The sequence below is a fragment of the Symphalangus syndactylus genome, chromosome 6 (assembly GCF_028878055.3).
Source record: "Symphalangus syndactylus isolate Jambi chromosome 6, NHGRI_mSymSyn1-v2.1_pri, whole genome shotgun sequence".
Lineage (NCBI taxonomy): Eukaryota > Metazoa > Chordata > Mammalia > Primates > Hylobatidae > Symphalangus > Symphalangus syndactylus.
Window position 1 is genome coordinate 107534348 of NC_072428.2, and position 22872 is coordinate 107557219.

The 22872-nt window shown below is 36.0% G+C and overlaps 1 protein-coding gene and 1 long non-coding RNA gene across 4 annotated transcripts in view; one reads left to right on the plus strand and one right to left on the minus strand.

Moving 5' to 3' along the window:
* LOC134737038 (uncharacterized) overlaps positions 1-22872 on the plus strand; it is a 165668-nt gene that overhangs the window by 30729 nt on the left and 112067 nt on the right. The gene's annotated exons all lie outside the window — the stretch shown is intronic.
* Positions 15906-22872, minus strand: part of ASZ1 (ankyrin repeat, SAM and basic leucine zipper domain containing 1) — a 65117-nt gene continuing 58150 nt past the window's right edge. For 2 of the 3 annotated variants that reach the window (XM_055283783.2, XM_055283785.2), the window contains 3 exons: positions 21181-21286; positions 19921-20034; positions 15906-16346 (listed from right to left, as the gene is read on the minus strand). In XM_055283783.2, coding sequence (XP_055139758.1) covers positions 16194-16346; positions 19921-20034; positions 21181-21286 — 373 coding nt within the window. In that variant the 3' untranslated portion in view covers positions 15906-16193. The remainder of the gene's footprint in view (positions 16347-19920; positions 20035-21180; positions 21287-22872) is intronic. The other variant, XM_055283784.2, reaches the window with a different exon arrangement.

Here is a 22872-nt window from a genome sequence, read left to right on the forward strand (position 1 = left end):
TCAACAACTTAACTTTTTATCTTGAGACAATGGAAAAAAGAATATATAATAAGGATTAAAGCAGTAATTAAATAAATGAATAATAAGAATAAAGCAAGTCTCCATAGCCAAATGTTGTTCTTTAAAAAGATCAACAAAATAGAAAAACTGTTAGCTAGACTGACCTAAACAAAGGAAGAGAAAAGACTCAAAATATTAAAATCAGAAATGAAAGATGTTACTATCAACCTTACAGAAAGAATTACAAGGAAATACTATGAACCTTATGCCAACAAATTAGATAATGTAGATGAAACAGAAAAACTCCCAGAAAGACAAAAACTTCTGAAATTGACTCAAGAAGAAATGAAATGCTGAAATAGACATAAGAAATTGAATTAGTAACAAAAAACTTCCCACACAGAAAAACGCAGGCCTAGATGGCCTTACTGGTAAATACTATCAAATGTTTAAAGAAGAATGAATACCAATTTCTTCATGAACTCTTCCAAAAAACAAGAGGGAACATTTTTTTTAACTCATTCTATTAGTTATTATCCTGATAAAACCAGATAAAGACATTATAAGAAAACTACAGATTAGTATTACTTGTGAATATAGATGGAAAAATCCTCAACAAAATACCAGAAAATCAAATCCAGCAATATTTAGAAAGAATTAAACACCATGGCCAAGAGGGATTTCTCCCAAGAATGCAAGACTGGTAACACCAAATCGATAGACTAAAGGACAAAACTGCATGATTATGGGAATAGATGTAAAAACATTTGGCAAAATTCAACATGCATTCATGATAAAAGCACTCAACAAATTAGCAACAGAGAGGGATTTCCTCAAACTTATAAAAAGCATTTATGAAAAACCCACGGCTCACATAATACTTGATGGTGAAAGACTGAATCCTTTCCCTCTAAGATCAGGTATAAGACAAGGATGTTTGCTTTTGTTACTTCTATCTATTTAACATTGTACTGCAGGGTCTAGCCAGGGCAATTAGGCCTTAATGAAAGGCATGGAGATTGTAAAAGAAGAAGTAAAATTATGTCTATTTGCAGAGAATGTGATTTTTTTTTTTTTTTTTTTTTTGAGACGGAGTCTCGCTCTGTCGCCCAGGCTGGAGTGCAATGGCGCGATCTCGGCTCACTGCAAGCTTCGCCTCCCGGGTTCACGCCATTCTCCTGCCTCAGCCTCTCCGAGTAGCTGGGACTACAGGCGCCCGCCACCACGCCCGGCTAATTTTTTGTATTTTTTAGTAGAGACGGGGTTTCACGGTGGTCTCGATCTCCTGACCTCGTGATCCGCCCGCCTCGGCCTCCCAAAGTCCTGGGATTACAAGCATGAGCCACCGCGCCCGGCCAGAGAATGTGATTTTGCATACAGAAAATCCTAATAAGTCTGCCAAAAAACTATTAGAAATAATAAGTTCAACAGGGCTGCAGGAATCAAGACAAATATACAATAATTAATTGTATTTCTGTATAGTAGCAATGAGCAAACTGAACATGAGCTTAAGAAAACAATAGCATAAGAAAAACATGCTTAGGAATACATTTGACATAAGAAGAGCAAAATTTATACCCTGGAAAGTATAAAACATTGCTGAAAGAAATTAAAGATCTAAATAAATGGACAGACATCCATGTTCATGGATCAGATGATTTAATATTAAGATGGCAATGCTCCCCAAATTGATCTACAAATTCAATGCACTCTTTATCAAAATCCCACATTTATGTAATGTCAACTAATCTTCAGTGAAGGGTGCCAAGACAGTTCAATGGGGAAAAGTACAGTCTCTGCAACAAATGATGCTGGGACAACTGAATATCTACCTGCCAAAGAACGAAGTTGAACCTCTTCTTCATACCGTATTTAAAAATTAACTCTAAATGGATCAGTGATCTAAATATAAGAGCTAAAACTATAAAAATCTTAGAAGACAACACGTATAAATCTCGTGGTCTTAGATCTGGCAATGGATTCTAACATATGACATAAGAAGCTCAAACAACAGGAGAAAACAAATTAGACATCTTCCAAAGAAAATAATTTCTCATCAAAAGACATTATTAAGAAAGTGAAAGGAAAGCCTACGGAATGGGAGAAAATATTTGCAAATCATATGAGGGTCTAGTATCCAGAATAAAGAACACTTATAACTAAATAAGACAACGCAACTAAAAAATGGGCATAGGACTTGAATCGACATTTCTCCAAAGAAGATATACAACTGGCCAATACGCACAGGAAAAAATGCTCATTAGCCACCAGAAAAATGCAAATCAAAACCACAGTGAGAGAACACTTCACATCCACTAGGACGGAAATAATAAAAAAGACAGATAAATGGCAAGGATGTGGAAAAATTAGAACCTTCACACACAGTGGGTAAAAAATGTAACATAGTGCAGCTACTTTGGAAAAGTTCTGCAGTTTCTCAAATGGTCTTATAGAGTCATCATATGAGCCCACAATTCTACTCCTAGGTATATATCTAAGAGAAATGAAGACATGTTCACAGGGCAAAATGGAAAACAACCCAAATGTTCATCAATTGATGAATGGATAAATGTAATATATGCGTACAATGAAATACTCAGCATAAAAATTAATGAAGTACTGATACATACTAAAACAGGGATGAAGTTTGAAAACATTATACTCAGTGAAAAAAGTCAGTCACAAAGGACCACATATTGTATGATTCCATTTATATGAAATGGCCAGAAATGACAAATCCATAAACAGAAAGTATATTAGTGGTTTCCTAGGGCTGGGTGGGGTTGGGGATGATGGATAAGGAGTAAGGGGTTTCTTTTTGGGGTACTGAAAATGTTCTAAAATTGATTTTGGTTATGGATAGAAAACTGTAATAGATCAGAATCCATTGACTTGTATGCTTTCAATGAATGAATTATCTCAAGAAAGCTTTTAAAACAAAACATCAAATGTGAACAAATACAAGATCAAATGTACATTTTTTTTTTAAGACAGGGTCTCACTCTGTTGCCCAGGCTGGAGTGCAGTGGCACAATCTCACCTCACTGCAACCTCTGCCTCCTAAATTCAAGTGATTCTCCTGCCTCAGCCTCCTGAGTAGCTAGGATTACAGGTGTGCACCACCACACCTGGCTAATTTTTGTAGTTTTAGTAGACACGGTTTCACCATGCTGCCCCAGTTGGTCTCAAACTCCTGACCTCAAGTGATCCATCTGCCTTGGCATCCCAAAGTGCTGGGATTACAGGCATGAGCCACTGCCCAGCCAAGTGTACAGTTTTATAGTGTAGTCACAGGGCACACTGCACTATGAAATATGATGTTTCAGTCAATGATGCAGGAATATCTGATGGTGGTCCCATAACATTATAATGGAACTGAAAAATTCTTATCGCCTAGTGGAATCATGGCCATTGTAACACTCTAGTGCAATGCATTACTCACGTGTTTGTGGTGGTGATGGTGTAAACAAACCTACTATGCTGCCAGTCATATAAAAGTCTAGCACATACATTATGTACAGGACATAATACTTGATAATAATAAACTATGTTAATGGTTTATGTATTTACTAAACTTTAAATCATTATTTAAGTGTACTCCTTTTACTTATTAAAAAATAACTGTAAAATAGCTCAGGCAGATCCTTCAGGAATTATTTCAGAAGGCACTGTTATTACAGATGACAGCTGCATGCATGTAATTACCCTTGAAGACCTTCCAGTGGGACAGAATGTGGAGGTAGAAGACAGTGATATTGATGGTCCTGACTTTGTGTAGGCCTAGGCTAATGTGTGTATGTTTGTGTCTTAGGTTTTAACAAAGAAGTTTAAAAATTAAAAAAACAAATGCATACTTTTAAAAATAGAGAAGAGCTCATAGAATAAGAATATAAAGAAAATACTTTTGTACAATTGTACAATATGTTTTGTGTTTCAAGTTGAATGTTTTACAAATAACCTGTTTTAAAAAATTAAGTTTATAAAGTAAAAATGTTACAGTAAGCTAAGGTTTATTTATTATTGAAGAAAAGTATTTAAAAATAAATTTAGTGTAGCCTAAGTGCACAGTGTTTATAATGTCTACAGTAGTATACAGCGATGTCTTAGGCTTTAATATTTACTAGCCACTTACTCACTGACTCACCCAGAGCAACTTCCAGTCCTGCAAGCTTCATTCATGGTAAGTACCCTATACAGGTGTACCATTTTTATCTTTTTTTAAAAATTATTATTATACTTTAAGTTTTAGGGTACATGTGCACAATCTGCAGGTTTGTTACATATGTATCCATGTGCCATGTTGGTGTGCTGCACCCATTAATTCGTCATTTAGCATTAGGTATATCTCCTAATGCTGTCCCTCCCCGCTCCCCACACCCCACAACAGTCTCTGGAGTGTGATGTTCCCCTTCCTGTGTCCATGTGTTCTCATTGTTCAATTCCCACCTATGAGTGAGAACATGCAGTGTTTGGTTTTTTGTCCTTGCGATAGTTTACTGAGAATGATGGTTTCCAGTTTCATCCATGTCCCTACAAAGGATATGAACTCATCATTTTTTATGGTTTCATAATATTCCATGGTGTATATGTGCCACATTTTCTTAATCCAGTCTATGGTTGTTGGACATTTGGGTTGGTTCCAAGTCTTTGCTATTGTGAATAGTGCCGCAATGAACATACGTGTGCATATGTCTTTATAGCAGCATGATTTATAGTTCTTTGGGTATATACCCAGTAATGGGATTGCTGGGTCAAATGGTATTTCTAGTTCTAGATCCCTGAGGAATCACAACACTGACTTCCACAATGGTTGAACTAGTTTACAGTCCCACCAACAGTGTAAAAGTGTTCCTATTTCTCCACATCCTCTCCAGCACCTGTTGTTTCCCGACTTTTTAATGATGGCCATTCTAACTGGTGTGAGATGGTATCTCATTGTGGTTTTGATTTGCATTTCTCTGATGGCCAGTGATGATGAGCAGTTTTTCATGTGTTTTTTGGCTGCATAAATGTCTTCTTTTGAGAGTGTCTGTTCATGTCCTTTGCCCACTTTTTGATGGGGTTGTTTGTTTTTTTCTTGTAAATTTGTTTGAGTTCATTGTAGATTCTGGATATTAGCCCTTTGTCAGATGAGTAGGTTGCAAAATTTTCTCCCATTTTGTAGGTTGCCTGTTCACTCTGATGGTAGTTTCTTTTGCCGTGCAGAAGCTCTTTAGTTTAATTAGATCCCATTTGTCAATTTTGGCTTTTGTTGCCATTGCTTTTGGTGTTTTAGACATGAAGTCCTCGCCCATGCCTATGTCCTGAATGGTATTGCCTAGGTTTTCTTCTAGGGTTTTTATGGTTTTAGGTCTAACATGTAAGTCTTTAATCCATCTTGAATTAGTTTTTGTATAAGGTGTAAGGAAGGGATCCAGTTTCAGCTTTCTACATATGGCTAGCCAGTTTTCCCAGCACCATTTATTAAATAGGGAATCCTTATCCCATTGCTTGTTTCTGTCAGGTTTGTCAAAGATCAGATAGTTGTAGATATGCAGCATTATTTCTGAGGGCTCTGTTCTGTTCCATTGATCTATATCTCTGTTTTGGTACCAGTACCATGCTGTTTTGGTTACTGTAGCCTTGTAGTATAGTTTGCAATCAGGTAGCATGATGCCTCCAGCTTTGTTCTTTTGGCTTAGGATTGACTTGGTGATGCGGGTTCTTTTTTGGTTCCATATGAACTTTAAAGTAGTTTTTTTCCAATTCTGTGAAGAAAGTCATTGGTAGCTTGATGGGGATGGCATTGAATCTATAAATTACCTTGGGCAGTATGGCCATTTTCACGATATTGATTCTTCCTACCCATGAGCATGGAATGTTCTTCCATTTTTTTGTATCGTCTTTTATTTCATTGAGCAGTGGTTTGTAGTTCTCCTTGAAGAGCTCCTTCACATCCCTTGTAAGTTGGATTCCTAGGTATTTTATTCTCTTTGAAGCAATTGTGAATGGGAGTTCACTCATGACTTGGCTCTCTGTTTGTCTGTTATTGGTGTACAAGAATGCTTGTGATTTTTGTACATTGATTTTGTATCCTGAGACTTTGCTGAAGTTGCTTATCAGCTTAAGGAGATTTTGGGATGAGACGATGGGGTTTTCTAGTTATACAATCATGTCATCTGCAAACAGGGACAATTTGACTTCCTCTTTTCCTAATTGAATACCCTTTATTTCCTTCTCCTGCCTGATTGCCCTGGCCAGAACTTCCAACACTATGTTGAATAGGAGTGGTGAGAGAGGGCATCCCTGTCTTGTGCCAGTTTTCAAAGGGAATGCTTCCAGTTTTTGCCCATTCAGTATGATATTGGCTGTGGGTTTGTCATAGATAGCTCTTATTATTTTGAGATACGTCCCATCAATACCTAATTTATTGAGAGTTTTTAGCATGAAGTGTTGTTAAATTTTGTCAAAGGCCTTTTCTGCATCTAGTGAGATAATCATGTGGTTTTTGTCTTTGGTTTTGTTTATATGCTGGATTACATTTACTGATTTGCATATGTTGAACCAGCCTTGCATCCCAGGGATGAAGCCCACTTGATCATGGTGGATAAGCTTTTTGATGTGCTGCTGGATTCAGTTTGCCAGTATTTTATTGAGGATTTTTGCATCAATGTTCATCAAGGATATTGATCTGAAATTCTCTTTTATGGTTGTGTCTCTGCCAGGCTTTGGTATCAGGATGATGCTGGCCTCATAAAATGTGTTAGGGAGGATTCCCTCTTTTTCTATCAATTGGAATAGTTTCAGAAGGAATGCTACCAGCTCCTTCTTGTACCTCTTGTAGAATTCAGCTGTGAATCCGTCAGGTCCTGGACTCTTTTTGGTTGGTAAGCTGTTGATTATTGCCACAATTTCAGAGCTTGTTACTGGTCTATTCAGAGATTCAACTTCTTCCTGGTTTAGTCTTGGGAGGGTGTATTTGTCGAGAAATTTATCCGTTTCTTCTAGACTTTCTAGTTTATTTGCATAGAGGTGTTTGTAGTATTCTCTGATGGTAGATTGTATTTCTGTGGAATCGGTGGTGATATCCCCTTTATCATTTTTTATTGCATCTATTTGATTCTTCTCTCTTTTCTTCATTAGTCTTGCTAGTGGTCTATCAATTTTGTTGATCTTTTCAAAAAACCAGCTCCTGGATTCATTAATTTTTTGAAGGGTTTTTTGTGTCTCTATTTCCTTCAGTTCTGCTCTGATTTTAGTTATTTCTTGCCTTCTGGTAGCTTTCAAATGTGTTTGCTCTTGCTTTTCTAGTTCTTTTAATTGTGATGTTAGGGTGTCAATTTTGGATCTTTCCTGCTTTCTCTTGTGGGCATTTAGTGCTATAAATTTCCCTCTACACACTGCTTTGAATGTGTCCCAGAGATTCTGGTATGTTGTGTCTTTGTTCTCATTGATTTCAAAGAACATCTTTATTTCTGCCTTCATTTCATTATGTACCCAGTAGTCATTCTGGAGCAGGTTGTTCAGTTTCCATGTAGTTGAGTGGTTTTGAGTGAGTTTCTTAATCCTGAGTTCTACTTTGATTGCACTGTGGTCTGAGAGACAGTCTGTTATAATTTCTGTTCTTTTACATTTGCTGAGGAGAGCTTTACTTCCAACTATGTGGTCAATTTTGGAATAGGTGTGGTGTGGTGCTGAAAAAAATATATATTCTGTTGATTTGGGGTGGAGAGTTCTGTAGATGTCTATTAGGTCCACTTGGTGCAGAGCTGAGTTCAATTCCTGGGTATCCTTGTTAACTTTCTGTCTCATTGATCTGTCTAATGTTGACAGTGGGGTGTTAAAATCTCCCATTATTATTGTGTGGGAGTCTAAGTCTCTTTGTAGGTCACTCAGGACTTGCTTTATGAATCTGGGTGCTCCTGTATTGGGTGCATATATATTTAGGATACTTAGCTCTTCTTGTTGAATTGATCCCTTTACCATTATGTAATGGCCTTCTTGGCCTTTTTTGATCTTTGTTGGTTTAAAGTCTATTTTATCAGAGACTAGGATTGCAAACCCTGTCTTTTTTTGTTTTCCATTTGCTTGGTAGATCTTCCTCCATCCCTGTATTTTGACTCTATGTGTGTCTCTGCACATGAGATGGGTTTCCTGAATAGAGCACACTGATGGGTCTTGACTCCTTATCCAATTTGCCAGTCTGTGTCTTTTAATTGGAGCATTTAGCCCATTTACATTTAAAGTTAATATTGTTATGTGTGAATTTGATCCTGTCATTATGATGTTAGCTGGTTATTTTGCTCATTAGTTGATGCAGTTTCTTCCTAGCCTCAATGGCCTTTACAACTTGGCATGTTTTTGCAGTGGCTGGTACTAGTTGTTCCTTTCTATGTTTAGTGCTTCCTTCAGGAGCTCTTTTAGGGCAGGCCTGGTGGTAACAAAATCTCTCAGCATTTGCTTGTCTGTAAAGTATTTTATTTCTCCTCCACTTATGAAGCTTAGTTTGGCTGGATATGAAATTCTGGGTTGAAAATTCTTTTCTTTAAGAATTTTGAATATTGGCCCCCACTCTCTTCTGACTTGTAGAGTTTCTTCCGAGAGATCAGCTGTTAGTCTGATGGGCTTCCGTTTGTGGGTAACCCGACCTTTGTCTCTGGCTGCCCTTAACATTTTTTCCTTCATTTCAACTTTGGTGAATGTGACAATTATGTGTCTTGGGGTTGCTCTTCTCAAGGAGTATCTTTCTGGCATTCTCTGTATATCCTGAATCTGAATGTTGGCTTGCCTTGCTAGATTGGGGAAGTTCTCCTGGATAATATTTTGCAGAGTGTTTTCCAACTTGGTTCCATTCTCCCCGTCACTTTCAGGTACACCAATCAGATGTAGGTTTGGTCTTTTCACATAGTCCCATATTTCTTGGAAGCTTTGTTCATTTCTTTTTATTCTTTTTTCTCTAAACTTCCCTTCTCTCTTCATTTCATTCATTTCATCTTCCATCGCTGATACCCTTTCTTCCAGTTGATCGCATCGGCTACTGAGGCTTCTGTATTCTTCACGTAGTTCTCGAAACTTGGCTTTCAGCTCCATCAGCTCCTTTAAGCACTTCTCTGCATTGGTCATTTCAGTTATACATTTGTCCAATTTTTTTTCAAAGTTTTTAACTTCTTTGCCATTGGTTTGAATTTCCTCCTGTAGCTCGGAGTAGTTTGATCATCTGAAGCCTCCTTTTCTCAACTCATCAAAGTCATTCTCTGTCCAGCTTTGTTCCATTGCTGGTGAGGAACTGCGTTCCTTTGGAGGAGGAGGGGCACTCTGCTTTTTAGAGTTTCCAGTTTTTCTGCTCTGTTTTCTCCCCATCTTTGTAATTTTTTCTACTTTTGATCTTTGATGATGGTGATGTACAGATGGGTTTTTGGTGTGGGTGTCCTTTGTGTTTGTTAGTTTTCCTTCTAACAGACAGGACCCTCAGCTGCAGGTCTGTTGGAGTTTGCTAGAGGTCCACTCCAGACCCTGTTTGCCTGGGTGTCAGCAGCGGTGGCTGCAGAACAGCAGATTTTCGTGAACCGCAAATTCAGCTGTCTGATTGTTCCTCTGGAAGTTTTGTCTCAGAGGACTACCCAGCTGTGTGAGGTGTCAGTCTGCCCCTACTAGGGGGTGCCTCCCAATTAGGCTGCTCGGGGGTCAGGGACCCACTTTAGGAGGCAGTCTGCCCATTCTGAGATCTCCAGCTGGGTGCTGGGAGAACTACTGCTCTCTTCAAAGCTGTCAGACAGGGATATTGAAGTCTGCAGAGGTTACTGCTGACTTTTTGTTTGCCTGTGCCCTGCCCCCAGAGGTGGAGCCTACAGAGGCAGGCAGGCCTCCTTGAGCTGTGCTGGTCTCCACCCAGTTCAAGCTTCCTGGCTGCTTTGTTTACCTAAGCAAGCCTGGGCAATAGTGGGCACCCCTCCCCCAGCCTCGCTGCCGCCTTGCAGTTTGATCTCAGACTGCTGTACTAGCAATCAGTGAGACTCCCTGGGCATAGGACCCTCTGAGCCAGGTGCAGGACACAATCTCCTGATGTTCCGTTTTCCAAGCCTGTTGGAAAAGTGCAGTATTAGGGTGGGAGTGATCCAATTTTCCAGGTGCCGTCTGTCACCCCTTTCTTTGACTAGGAAAGGGAACTCCCTGACCCCTTGCGCTTCCCGAGTGAGACAATGCCTCGCCCTGCTTTGGCTGGGCTTACGCAGGGTGCGCTAAACCGACTGTCCTGCACCCACCATTTGGCACTCCCTAGTGAGATGAACCCAGTACCTCAGATGGAAATGCAGAAATCACCCGTCTTCTGCGTCGCTCAGGCTGGGAGCTATAGACAGGAGCTGTTCCTATTCGGCCATCTTGGCTCCACCCCCCATTTTTATCTTTTATATTGTATTTTTACTGTACCTTTTGTATGTTTAGATATGTTTTGATACAAATACCATTGTCTTACTTGCCCAAAATATTCAGTACAGTAACATGCTGTACAGGGTAGTCTAGGAGCACCATAAAGCCTAGATGTGTAGCAGGCTATACCTCTAGGTTTGTTTAAATACACTCTATGATGTTTGCACAATGACAGAATTGCCTAACGATGCATTCTCAGAATGTATCCCCATCTTTAAGTGATGTATGATTGCATTTACTATTTTTAAATATTTTAATTTGCAAATCTTTATAAAGTATTCTTTATTCTTACACTTTATAACCTTGTTTGCTGTTTATCAAAAATGTGATAAACTTGCTCATATTAATGGTCTTCTAATTCCAAATTTACTATCTTACATGAAAACTATCCTTACTAATACCAGATTTTAAAACTCTCTTAATTTCTCTTTAAATTTATTTTAAAGAGTTTTTTTTCAATAATATCTACAATTAAACTTGTTTTCAAACTTAGGTTGTAGAGTAGGCATTTTATAGTTGGTTTTTTCATAATATACTTTTGTTAATATGCCAATTTTTTACCTCTTGAAATCTTGGAATTTTGGGGCTTGAAATTGTACATATCATTGAATTTTTATGTATATACTCAAGCAACTCCTGGACAGATCAAGAAAAAATATTTCCAGTATCCTTCTTTCCCAGTCAATACCTACTTCTCAGACCTAGCTACTACCATCACTTCTATAAGTTTTGCCATAAATAACATTTCCCTATTTTGAACTTATGTATAAATTCATAATATGTATGAAATTTTGTGTTTGGCTTCTTTTGCTCAGTGTTATATCTGTCCGATTTGCCCATGTTTTTGTGTGTAGTCATAGTTTGTTCTTTTTTATTACTATGCAGTATTCCATTGTCCAACTATTGTGTTATTTATCTGTTGCAGTTTTGGGCTATTAATAAACCTAATGTGAACATTCCTGTACATGTCTTTCTGGGGAAGTGTGAACTCATTTCTCTAGGGCATATATTCAGAAGAACTGCTGGGTCATCAAGAAAACATGTTTAGTTTTAATAGATACTGCCAAATGGTTTTCCAAAATGGTTTTTCCACTCTGTGGTTTAAACTAGTAATGTATGAGTTTCAAGTACTTTATCCCTACTACCACTTGGTGTCATTCTTTTTAAATTTTAGTCTTTTTGATGAGTGTGTAATGGTATATTTCATGGTGGTTTTAATTTACATTTCCCTGCTGACTAATGCTGTTGACCATCCTCTGGGCCAAATTTGGCCCATGGGTTGAAGGATGCTGACCCGTGCTCTTGCCTAGCCTCACTGGCCACTCTTTAATTTCCTTTCCTGATTTTTCCTGTCTCCCTTCCTTGGAATTTTGGTATCCTAGGATTTACTCTTCTTTGTCTACATTATTCCCTTAGGGATCCAGTCAGGTCTTCTTATCTCTAAAGTGACAACACCCAAGTTTTTATCTTCTGCCTGTGTCTCTCTCCTCTGAATTTCTGACTAAAATACTCTGATTATTATAAATTACTCCCTTCTCATCTCTCCTAATTGTTTTTGTCTTCTCAGAGACTTCCTTATTTCGGTAAATGGCAACTCCATTCTTCTGGTTGCTCAAGCCAAAAAGCTTGAAGTTATCTTTGACTATTGCTTTTCACTTAGAACTCACATTCAACCTGTTAAGTAAATCCTATTGGTTCTATCTTAAAAATGTGTCTTGAATTCAACTGCTTTCACTTTCCAATGTTAATTCAAGCTACCATCCTCTTGCACCTGGAATATTGCAGCAGCTTCCTAACTAGTCTCACAGCATCCACACTGGTGCCTCTAGTCCATTTAAAAATAACAGTACAGGCCGGGTGCAGTGGCTCATGCGTGTAATCCCAGCACTTTGGGAGGCCGAGGTGGGCGGATCACAAGGTCAGGAGTTCAAGACCAGCCTGGTCAATATGGTGAAACCCTGTCTCTACTAAAAATATGAAAAAAAATAGCCAGGTGTGGTGGCGGGCACCTGCAATCCCAGCTACTTGGGAGGCTGAGGCAGGAGAATTGCTGAACTCGGGAGGCGGAGGTTTCAGTGAGCCAAGATCATGCCACTGCACTCCAGCCTGGGTAACACAGCGAGACTCCATTTCAAAAATAAATAAATACATAAAAATAAAAAAAAAAACAGCACATTTTATTGCTATAGTGATATTTGTACCTCATGGTTTTTGTTCTGGAATAGTTTTCCCCCAGATATCTGTATGGCTTACTCTCTAATCCTTTATGTTCTCAAAAGTTCTGAAGTTTGAGACATCTTCTCTGACCACTCAAAGTACTACTTCTACCCTGAACTTCCTATTTCCTTTTGTCTTGTCTTCATAGCACTTATCACATCTAATATCTTATGCTTTATCTGTTGGCTTATTTCCATTAGAAGGTAAGTTCCACGAGGGCAGGGATAATCGATTTCCCAACATCTAGAAAAATGCCTGACGCATAAGTGCTCAGTAAATATGTGAGTGGATGAATGGATGAGTGCTGGAAAGAGCATGGGACTTGAAGTTAAACTGACTGGATTAAAATCCCAGCTTTCTTATTAGCAGTGTGAATTTCAACAATTTACTTCAACTGTCTCTGAAACTAATTTTCTGTAAAATAGGAATATATACCTCATGGCCCTGGCCTATGAATTAAATGTACCATTTATGAAGTGTTTGCCATATATTAGGCATTCAAATGGTAATCTGTCCATCTCTGTCCTGAGACTAAGAAACCATAATAGTTCTTTACAGTATAATCAGTTTATTTTTGAACACTTCTTTTTTTCAAAAGAAAAAGTTGCAGAAATGTAAGTTTGAAGTCACAATGCAGTTTTTTTTTTCAAAAGCAACTTGGAAAAAATAATCTATGAAATAAATATCAATATATAAATACTGTAATAACCCAATAGAGAAAAATAATGTATTTTAAAATGAACTGTGAAACTACAGTACGCAGAATACAGGGCTTTTAATTCTTTTTTTTTTTATTTTATTTTAATTTTATTATTATTATACTTTAAGTTTTAGGGTACCTGTGCACAACGTGCAGGTTTGTTACATATGTATACATGTGCCATGTTTGTGTGCTGCACCCATTAACTCATCAGAAAGCAAAAAATATTTCAAGTGTGTTTAAAATAATTGAGTAAAAAAAAAAAAGAACCCAATTAAGATAGGAAATAATAAAGGTGGAAATGAAATAAAAATTTTAAAATGTAGTTGACCAATAAACCCAAAAGCTGATTATTTGAAAATATTAACAAAATTAATAAATCTCTACCTAGATTATCAGGATTAAAAGAGCCTCACATTTGTAACTCTGTGACATTAGACTGAGGTCTGTAAACTATAGGTTGGTGGGCCAAATCCAGGCAACACCTGTTTTTGTAAATAAAGTTCTATTGTACCAAAGCCACATTCATTCATTTATGTACTGTATATGTATATAGCTGCTTTTGTGCTATAACAGCAGAGTTAAGAAATTTTGACAGAGACCACATGTCTTGCAAAGTCTAAAATATTTACTATCTGGACCTTTACAAAAAAATGTTTGCTGACCTCTTAACTAGAGGAAACCCAGTATGCAAGTTCTTTTTAAAAAAATGATTCTATTTCCCAGGGAAATAAGAAGCATGGCCATTATTTTAAGAACGAGATGTGGAGGTCTCAGAAGTTTGAGGAAAGAGCAGCGCAAAATAGTTATCTGGTAAAAAGGTTACTGAATGTATCAGAGAAATGTAATAAGTGTACCAGAGAAATGTAGTAAGATTGACAAAGAGCACTAAACACATCACTTAAGAATAGTGGCAAGATGGAACAAGTAAGCATGCTTCTCTTTGAAAGATACTTACATCCTTAAAATACATTATTTGTGTTCCAGAGTTGGTTCTAAAGATATAGGAGCATTTTCTAACTCAGATTAATTTAAAATTAAACACCAACTAATTTTAAAAAAGGTTTACTACTTTCAAGTGCATAGAATTAAAACTCAGTTGACAACATTTGTATCTGTGGTTCAGGGAAGTCTCTAAGGGAGACTTACTTTAAATCCTCTTCTTGTTTGAAGAAGAGAAGAAAAATGATTTATACTGAGTTATGTGTTACAAAAGAATGGATATTCCAGAAGCAATAAATGCCTCCTTTCCCGCAAAAAGCACTGTAATCAGGTGAAATAATCAGAGTAGGAAGAGACTTATGCTCTAGATGAAATAACCAATTTTAAATTACATGAAAAATAATAATTCTATTGATACTTTACCCATAGAATTAACTTCACTAATCACAACAATGCTGCTGTACTTATTCTCAATCTGTAATCTAAAAATAACACTGTATTTATCATGGAAATAAAAAATCACCATTTTATGGACTTCTGTGACAAATCCTTTTGGAAAGCAAATATTTTATAAATTCACATCTTCACAGTTTGTCCTAATATTTGCGAGATGGTTTGGTTTTGTCAGAAGAAAAAAAATAGTGACCTACCCAGCCAATAGAAGAAATATCATTATCTTTAAGATGAACTGAGGTGAAAAAGACCATCTAAATAGATAATCTGATAGTATGTCATTTTCTGACAGTGCTTTTTTATTTTTAAAAAAAGGAAACTAAAACTAAGATTTATTAAATGTTTTCTGTTTACCCAAGCACTGTGCTGGCTGGGAGTGAAACACCGTATGTGTTAAAAGAAGTACCTTTAGAACTTCTAAGACTCATTTAAATGAGGAAATATCAGCAAAAAAATATGCCTTGCTATTTAGCAGTTAGGTTAAAATATGGCCAATTCTCAAGAAAAGAATGATTGAAATCTTGTGGTTTTGGTATAAGCAAGAGCAGAAACTGCTACTAATTATAGGTCCTTATAATGTTCTTCCTTTCCACAATTCTTTATCTTTGCTTTGTGTACTTCTCAAAGAACTGTAGATCAACTGCATCTGTTTAAGTATGGCACTAAGTCAGGCAAGATTTAAATACTATATTCTCTGCTAAATTGGGCCTGCCTTTTTATTAACTTCACTTTAAAAATCTGAATATCATGTTTGATTTTGAAAAATAAATCTTACTTTAGATATGCTAAATGATATGTCAAATGCCATTCACTTTTATAACATTCCTAAGAATGTTATATAGTATGTATGTTCCCCAAAGTGTTTTACATAAAAAATTCCAATGTATTTTGTACTTTCAACACTAGTCTCTAATTTTTTGCTGTTTTAATTTGTATTTAAAATACTTTTCCTAAGGATTTAATCCACATTCAAAACTTTAACATTTTACCTTTATCCTTTGTATTCTCTCAGATACTTTCAAAATTAACAATTTCCTCATAATGTAATATAACAAAAAAATCCAATAAAAATCCTTATTATGTAATAATGGAGGGGGGAAAAAAGAAATAAAAGAAAGCTCAATTTATGAACACTTTACAAATTCTGTACGATTCACTATGACAAATGAACACACTTTAAAAAATGTCAAGGTATTAGTTCTAACTTTAATTTTGAATGTGATTTACATACGATCAAGCCAAAAAATTACTTATACTTTACTGCCTAATCACAATTAATATAAACATAACAAATTGTATTTATAAGTCAAAGTAACAAACCACTTTTTTAAAAAAAATCTCCACATTGTCAAAATTTTTCCTATGGAATATTGGCAAAGAATGTAAAGTTATATTGTGCCGCAAATAGTTAAAAGCAATGATTTTTGGATGGTTCAATAAGATGTGTATATATAACTTAAAACAAATATTTGGGTTATTTTCTCTGGAAAGTTAGCTTGCAGATGAAAAGAAGAAAACCGAATCCGCATACTGTAATAGCTGTCCTCTTCAAAATTCTACTATTCCATGTAGATACTTCTTCCCTTAATTGTATATGAGTTGGATCATTTTCCCGTTCATTTTGCAACTAATATTTAGTATGGAAAAAGAAAAGAGTTACTGTACAATACATTAATAAAACATTTTGATTTAAAAAATATCATAATATCCATGTTAATTCAATTCACTTGATTTAGACGTAGGCAACTCAAGATTCCCATGGGAGATTTAAAGTAAACATACATGTCTGAAAGACAGTCTTTCATTAGCATACCATTACTGTAAATTATTAGTTTTACATTAAAAATACATACTTTCATAGATGATCACATTTTAAAATGGTGTTTTTATGTCATGAGACAAAGTAAATTTAAAGTTTCTGTTATACGGAATGACAATTGATATTGATTTGCTTGTGCATTAAATATTAACATCTTATAAAAAAGTGAATCATTATTATAGCAAACCTAAAACATGAAATTTAGCAAAAACGAGAAGATCAGATGCTACTGGTAGAAACTTAATAATTTATTTAAATATAATTGTAGTAACAAATGTCAACAAAAACTTAAGTGGCTCTTTTAGTAATTCTCAGCAATGAAAGTATAGTACCCAGTCAGTTTATAAATTCCCACAAATACAAATTTCTTGCTTAAGAAGCTCCCTTCTCCCCTACCTACTGTGTGTGTGTGCTCAGTCTGTGTGTATCTGTGTGTGTGTGTTTCTGTGAGAGACAGAGAGAGAGAGACAGAGAGAGAAGGGGGAAGTGAGAGAGAGAGAAAAGGCTTAAAGAGGGAGGGCTGAGAGGAGAGGGATGGCTTTTGGGGGTGGGGCAGGAGAGAAAATAAGCAGAAACCAAAGATCCTTGAAAGATAAAAAGAATCAGGCACATTTATAGAGTGATATTTACTAGAAACATCCTGTGCTGGAGTGATGACATAAATACTTTCAACATCAGCAGGAATAATGAATTCCAAATTCTACAGTGTAAATATTTAATTAAAAAGCTTGCAAAATTAATTTTAAATTTATAGCAGAAAACCAGACTCCAATGCCAATCTCATTAATACCATATTCTTGGTCTAACTTCCAAATGGCTTCATTCAGCAACAGATTCCTTTTTGACACTGATGCTCCATTTACTGAATCCTGAGACAGTCATTCCTTTTATTAACCAATTACTTAGAATGACCCTTTCTGACAGGAGCCTGTCAGTGTGTTGGCTTGAAAGAGAGTGATGTGGTGTTAAAGTCTAGTCTTGACCTCTCCCACCCTCTCTCTTTGTTACCTCCATACACTTATCTGTGATAACTCATGTTTCTTAAAAAAAAAAAAATCCCTTCAATTATTATTGGTAAACTCTGAAATAATACAAGCTTAACAGGCGTGATGGTGTATTTCCAAATCTGGAAGCCTTCATAATTCCCTAAATCAAATCTCATTATGATGATTACTACTTGTACAAGACTAATCTGGAAAAACCAACCCACTAGCTTGCTCCAAAATTAAGACTTCCTTGCCCAAAGAACTGTATTTGCCATTATTATAAACTAATACATGTTTTCAAGGGTAGTTCTTATATAGAAATGCATAAATTCTAAATAGAGAAGGGTCACAGGAAAAAGGTCTTCTATTTAGCTAAAGAACAATGAAAATTCTCTTAACAGGTATGCATTATTAAAATAAATATTATGGTACCTGATTGAATTGTGTATACTTTAGAGTCAGTCAGTTTCTATAGCAAAGTTTCTTAATTTCACTCATTTAAAAAAATATGGTTTTCTAATTTCATTTTAATTCTATACACACACCCTTACCCCTCACCCCCATGTTTTTAGTTCATCTTGGAGAAACCAAATTAGTAAATAACCCTGAAGCAAATATGTTTTAGGAAATTTCCTACACTAAACATTAAAGGGTGATGTTTTGCAAGAAGTATCTTTATACATATGCTTCTAAACTTCCCTGGGATACCCATGAAAAATAGCATGTTTAAGTAGAATCAGTTCCTTTCCTTTGATTCTTCTAGATGAGATATAATTTTTGGGTCGTCAGCAAGTTCAGGATGTAGCTTGTGTAGCACAGGTGCCTGACATATAGCAGGCAGTCTTATGTTTGTTGAATGAATAAATGTCAGAGACAATACAATTTCTAAGATGCCTTTTTTCTTTGGAAATAAATTATTTTCTACAAGAATTCTGAAATATAGTGCTCATTTCCCCATTTAAAATGCCCTTTCCCAGCTATTATTTTGTATAATAGAATTTGCTTCACAACTTTCTTCTCACTTTAAAAGACTCCTTTTGGGCCAGGCGCAATGGCGCACACCTGTAATCTCAGCACACTCGGAGGCCGAGGCAGGCGGATCACTTGACATCAGGAGTTTGAGACCAGCCTGGCCAACATGGTGAAACCTCATCTCTATTAAAAATACAAAAATTAGCTGGGTGTGGTGGTGCATGCCTGTAGTCCCAGCTACTCAGGAGGCTGAGGCAGGAGAATTGCTTGAATCTGGAAGGCAGAGGTTGCAGTGAGCCAAGATCGCACCACTGCACTCCAGCCTGGGCAATGGAATGAGACTCAGTATCAAAAAAGAAAAAAAAAAGACTCCTTTTAACACATTAATAGCTAGAATGACAATTTATTAATACTTGGAACATGTATAAAATCTATTTTGAAGAAAAGAATTTTTTTGATAAAATATTAATGAAAATGTTCAATGAATTTATGGGTTGAGGCTATATAAATAATGTATAATCTAACCTTCAAATCAGATATTTCACAGAAGCTTTACAGACATCAAATTTATTTATTAAACAGATAAAGAGCTCGTGAGCTCTTTGGTCGACTGGAAGTGTTTTTCTTTATTATCCACCTCCAACAAAGGTTCCCATTCCAACAGCTTAGATTTTGTTATAGCCAATTTTTTTAAAGTGGAAAAATCACCTGTCCTTAAATACAGATACATATTTTTTATATATTGTAAAAAACCAGAACCAAAGAAGTCCATACTCTTTAGAAAACAGTTAAATTATAAAAATATTACAGAGAGTCTGAACAATTACAGGGGTATTTCATCCACAATCGTGTCTCTTTAACAGAACCAATAAATACTTCATTTATTTTATCTGTAAATTTACATGTAAGTAATAACGTACAAATATAATTTCATATATTTAGCTGATATTGAATTTTCATTATTTTTTAACTGCCTATTATTATAACAATTGGTATAGCATAATTTATTAAGTTATTATCCCAGTATAGAATACTTATGGTACATATAATTTGGGATAAAATACTATCAAAAGATACAAATTTTTAATAGTACTTGGCACATCCTGCCAAACTGTTTTTGAAAGGGCTTGTGTTCTCACATAAGAATATCAGTTTGGTGAACTCTAACTAGAAATTGGTAGTGATACATTTTTCCCTGCTAATTGAAAAGATAAAAATGACATATTCTTCTTTTAGTATGCATTTCTTTAATGGCCAACAAAGTCTGTTTCCTATGTATATTTCTTCCTTTGGAAACTGTCCTTTTTCCCACTTGTCTAAGTGTTCCATTTGTTGCTCTTACCAGAATTGCTTCATTGTCTAACACCTTTTGCTGTAAATCATTTCCCGTCGTTTTTCCCCTCCTTTTAATGTTAAATACATACCTTTTGAATTAGGTCTTTTAGTTTGCAGACCTCTTCACTCAAATCTTCAACATTATTAACTAATTCTTCACAAACTGAAGTAAAATTCCGGGGAGAAGCCCACTCCAGTGTTATCTGTTAATATTTTCAAAAGTTCAACATTAAATAATGGAAATAACTTTCTACAACTTCATATCCACAAAGATTATACAACATTCTTAAACATTAGATTATATAATTGAAAGGCATTTTTTTGTTTAGGATAAATACTGACACCAAAAATAAGTAATTTTATAAAACTATAATCAAATGGGCTTGCCAAATGCATTTCCTGAATATATGTATATATAACTTTCTATATGGAGATTAATATTAGTAATAACATTTATGATGAACAAATCAGTTCATGAAGGTTTTAAAAATGATGATTCTCATATTAATTGATGTTATATAAAAATCACTGGAAAACAAGTGCATCAAAAAATTTTCACTAAGACAAACAGCTAAAACCTAATCACATGAAATAAGCTGCTTTTGCAGGCCACTTACACTTTTTCTTTCTTTTTTTTGAGAAAGTGTCTTGTTCCACTGCCCAGGCTGGAGTGCAGTGGTGCAATCATGGCTCACTGCTGCCTCAACCTCTTGGGCTCAAGTGATCCTCCTGCCTCAGCCTCCTGAATAGCTAGGACCACAGGTGCATGCCATCATGCCCAGCTAATTTTCAGCTAGGACTAGAGGCACATGCTATCATGCGCAGCTAATTTTTAAAAATTCTTTGTAGAGACAGGGTATCACCATGTTGCTTAGGCTGGTCTCAAACTCCTGGCCTCAAGCAATTCTCCCACCTGGGCCTCCCAAAGTGTTGGGATGACAGATATGAGCCACCATGCCTGGCCACTTACACTCTTCCTATTCTAAATTTATTAAAAAATATTTTATTGATACGCTTTTTAAATAACACACTGTTTTGTTTCCATTTTCACTTGGGTCTCCTGTCACTTTATATTTTAAACAAGAACACATGGTAAATTCAATACATGGATCAGTTTAATTTTTGGTCTGACTTATTTTCTTTTTCTTGAGGGCAAGAATACAAAGTTTTAAAATTAGTATGTAAAGGAGTAATATTAAACAAATTGACTTATTTAGATCTTATGTGATTTTGCAGAACAAACGATATAATTTCAGCAAATCCGTACTATTTATTGAATTATCATGAACTTATCTGGAATGTTCTTCAGTGTTCATACTTTTCTTCACTTAATAACTTTTGTAGAATACCTTTTGAGAATTTACAGGTAACTCAGTAATAACATTCTGTACAGCTGTTATTAAATGGCCACACTGTTTATTTAATTTGAGAAGAAAGTTGAGGAACTCATCACCACTAAAGAAAGGAAACAAACAAACAAGCAGGAATTACTAATAAGAGCAATTTATTTCATTCTACTAAGCTAGTTACTGAAAATCTAGTCATAAAATTAGATTCTTCCAAAAGAATTCATGGAATAGCTAATACAGATTAGGTACTGAAACAGGCACTGATTATAAAAGAAAAACAAACCTCCAATCCCGAGGATCTTAAAGTTCAGGATAAGATGCAGATATACAATTACAGCTTTATTATTTACAGGAACACATGAAAGAGGAAGATAAAATAACCAATATTTGAGTAGCTACTATGTGAAGACACTGCACTAGTTATTTTACATTTGTTATTTCTTTTGATTTTTCCTAACAACCCCTATAGGATAGATGTTGTTAATACTATTTTATAGTGGAGACATCTAAAATTCAGGGGGAATGAATTTAATATCACATGAGAAGGAGGGAGTAGGGAATTAGAAATGCTTTACAGAGATAATACTTGAATTGAGTCTGTGGTTGAAGAAAAAGTTTGCCAAGTAGGTAAGGAAGAGATTCTGGATAAAGAGAATAGCAGGTGCAAGAGTACAGGGGTAAAGGTCATTAAAGTGTAATTAAAACACAAATTATTGAAAAGTAGTAAGAGAAAAGGCTGGATATAACCATTTATTAAAAGAACTTTTGTGTCAGCATAAGGAATTGAATTTTACCTTTCTGATGATGTAGAGTTACTAGGAGATTTTTAACAGGAAATTTGAACATTAGACTTTTAGACTTTTAAATGAGAATGTTTATTTGGAGAGTGGTGTGGATAAAAGGAACACAAAAATAGAAGCAGAATAATCAGGCAACTAACAGAGAAATGCATCCAAGAGATGATGAAGGAAAACTTAAACTAAGGATCTGGCAGTGGCAGTCTTACTGTGGGAAGGAGGTAGAGCAATGGCTTGAGAAACCTTTAGGAGAATAAACTGAAAAACTTGGTGATGGATTGTACGTAATGGAAGAATCTACGATGATTCTCAGTTTTTCTTGGTTTCTATGGAAGGCAGTGCCGCCAAGCAAGGAATTGAATTTGGTGGTGCATGGTGGGGAAAACAGTGGGATAAAAGAAAACATTATGGCATAATAATTAAGAACACAGGCTCTTGAGTCAAGAGTCAATGTGAGTTTGGATTCAGCTTCCACACTTATTAACTTTAGGATTTTGGGCAAGAATAATCTTTTTTTTTTTTTTTTTTTTTTTTTGGAGATGGAGTCTTGCTCTGTCACCCAGGCTGGAGTGCAGTGGCGCAATCTCGGCTCACTGCAAGCTCCGCCTCCCAGGTTCACGCCATTCTCCTGCCTCAGCCTCCCCAGTAGCTGGGACTACAGGCACCCGCCACCATGCCCAGCTAATTTTTTATATTTTTAGTAGAGACGGGGTTTCTCTGTGTCAGCCAGGATGGTCTTGATCTCCTGACCTCGTGATCCGCCTGCCTTGGCCTCCCAAAGTGCTGGGATTACAGGCGTGAGCCACCGTGCCCGGCCAAGAATAATCTTAAGCCAAATATTTCCATATCTCTAGAATGGAGACAGTAGGACTCAAGAAGACAATGTACATAAAGT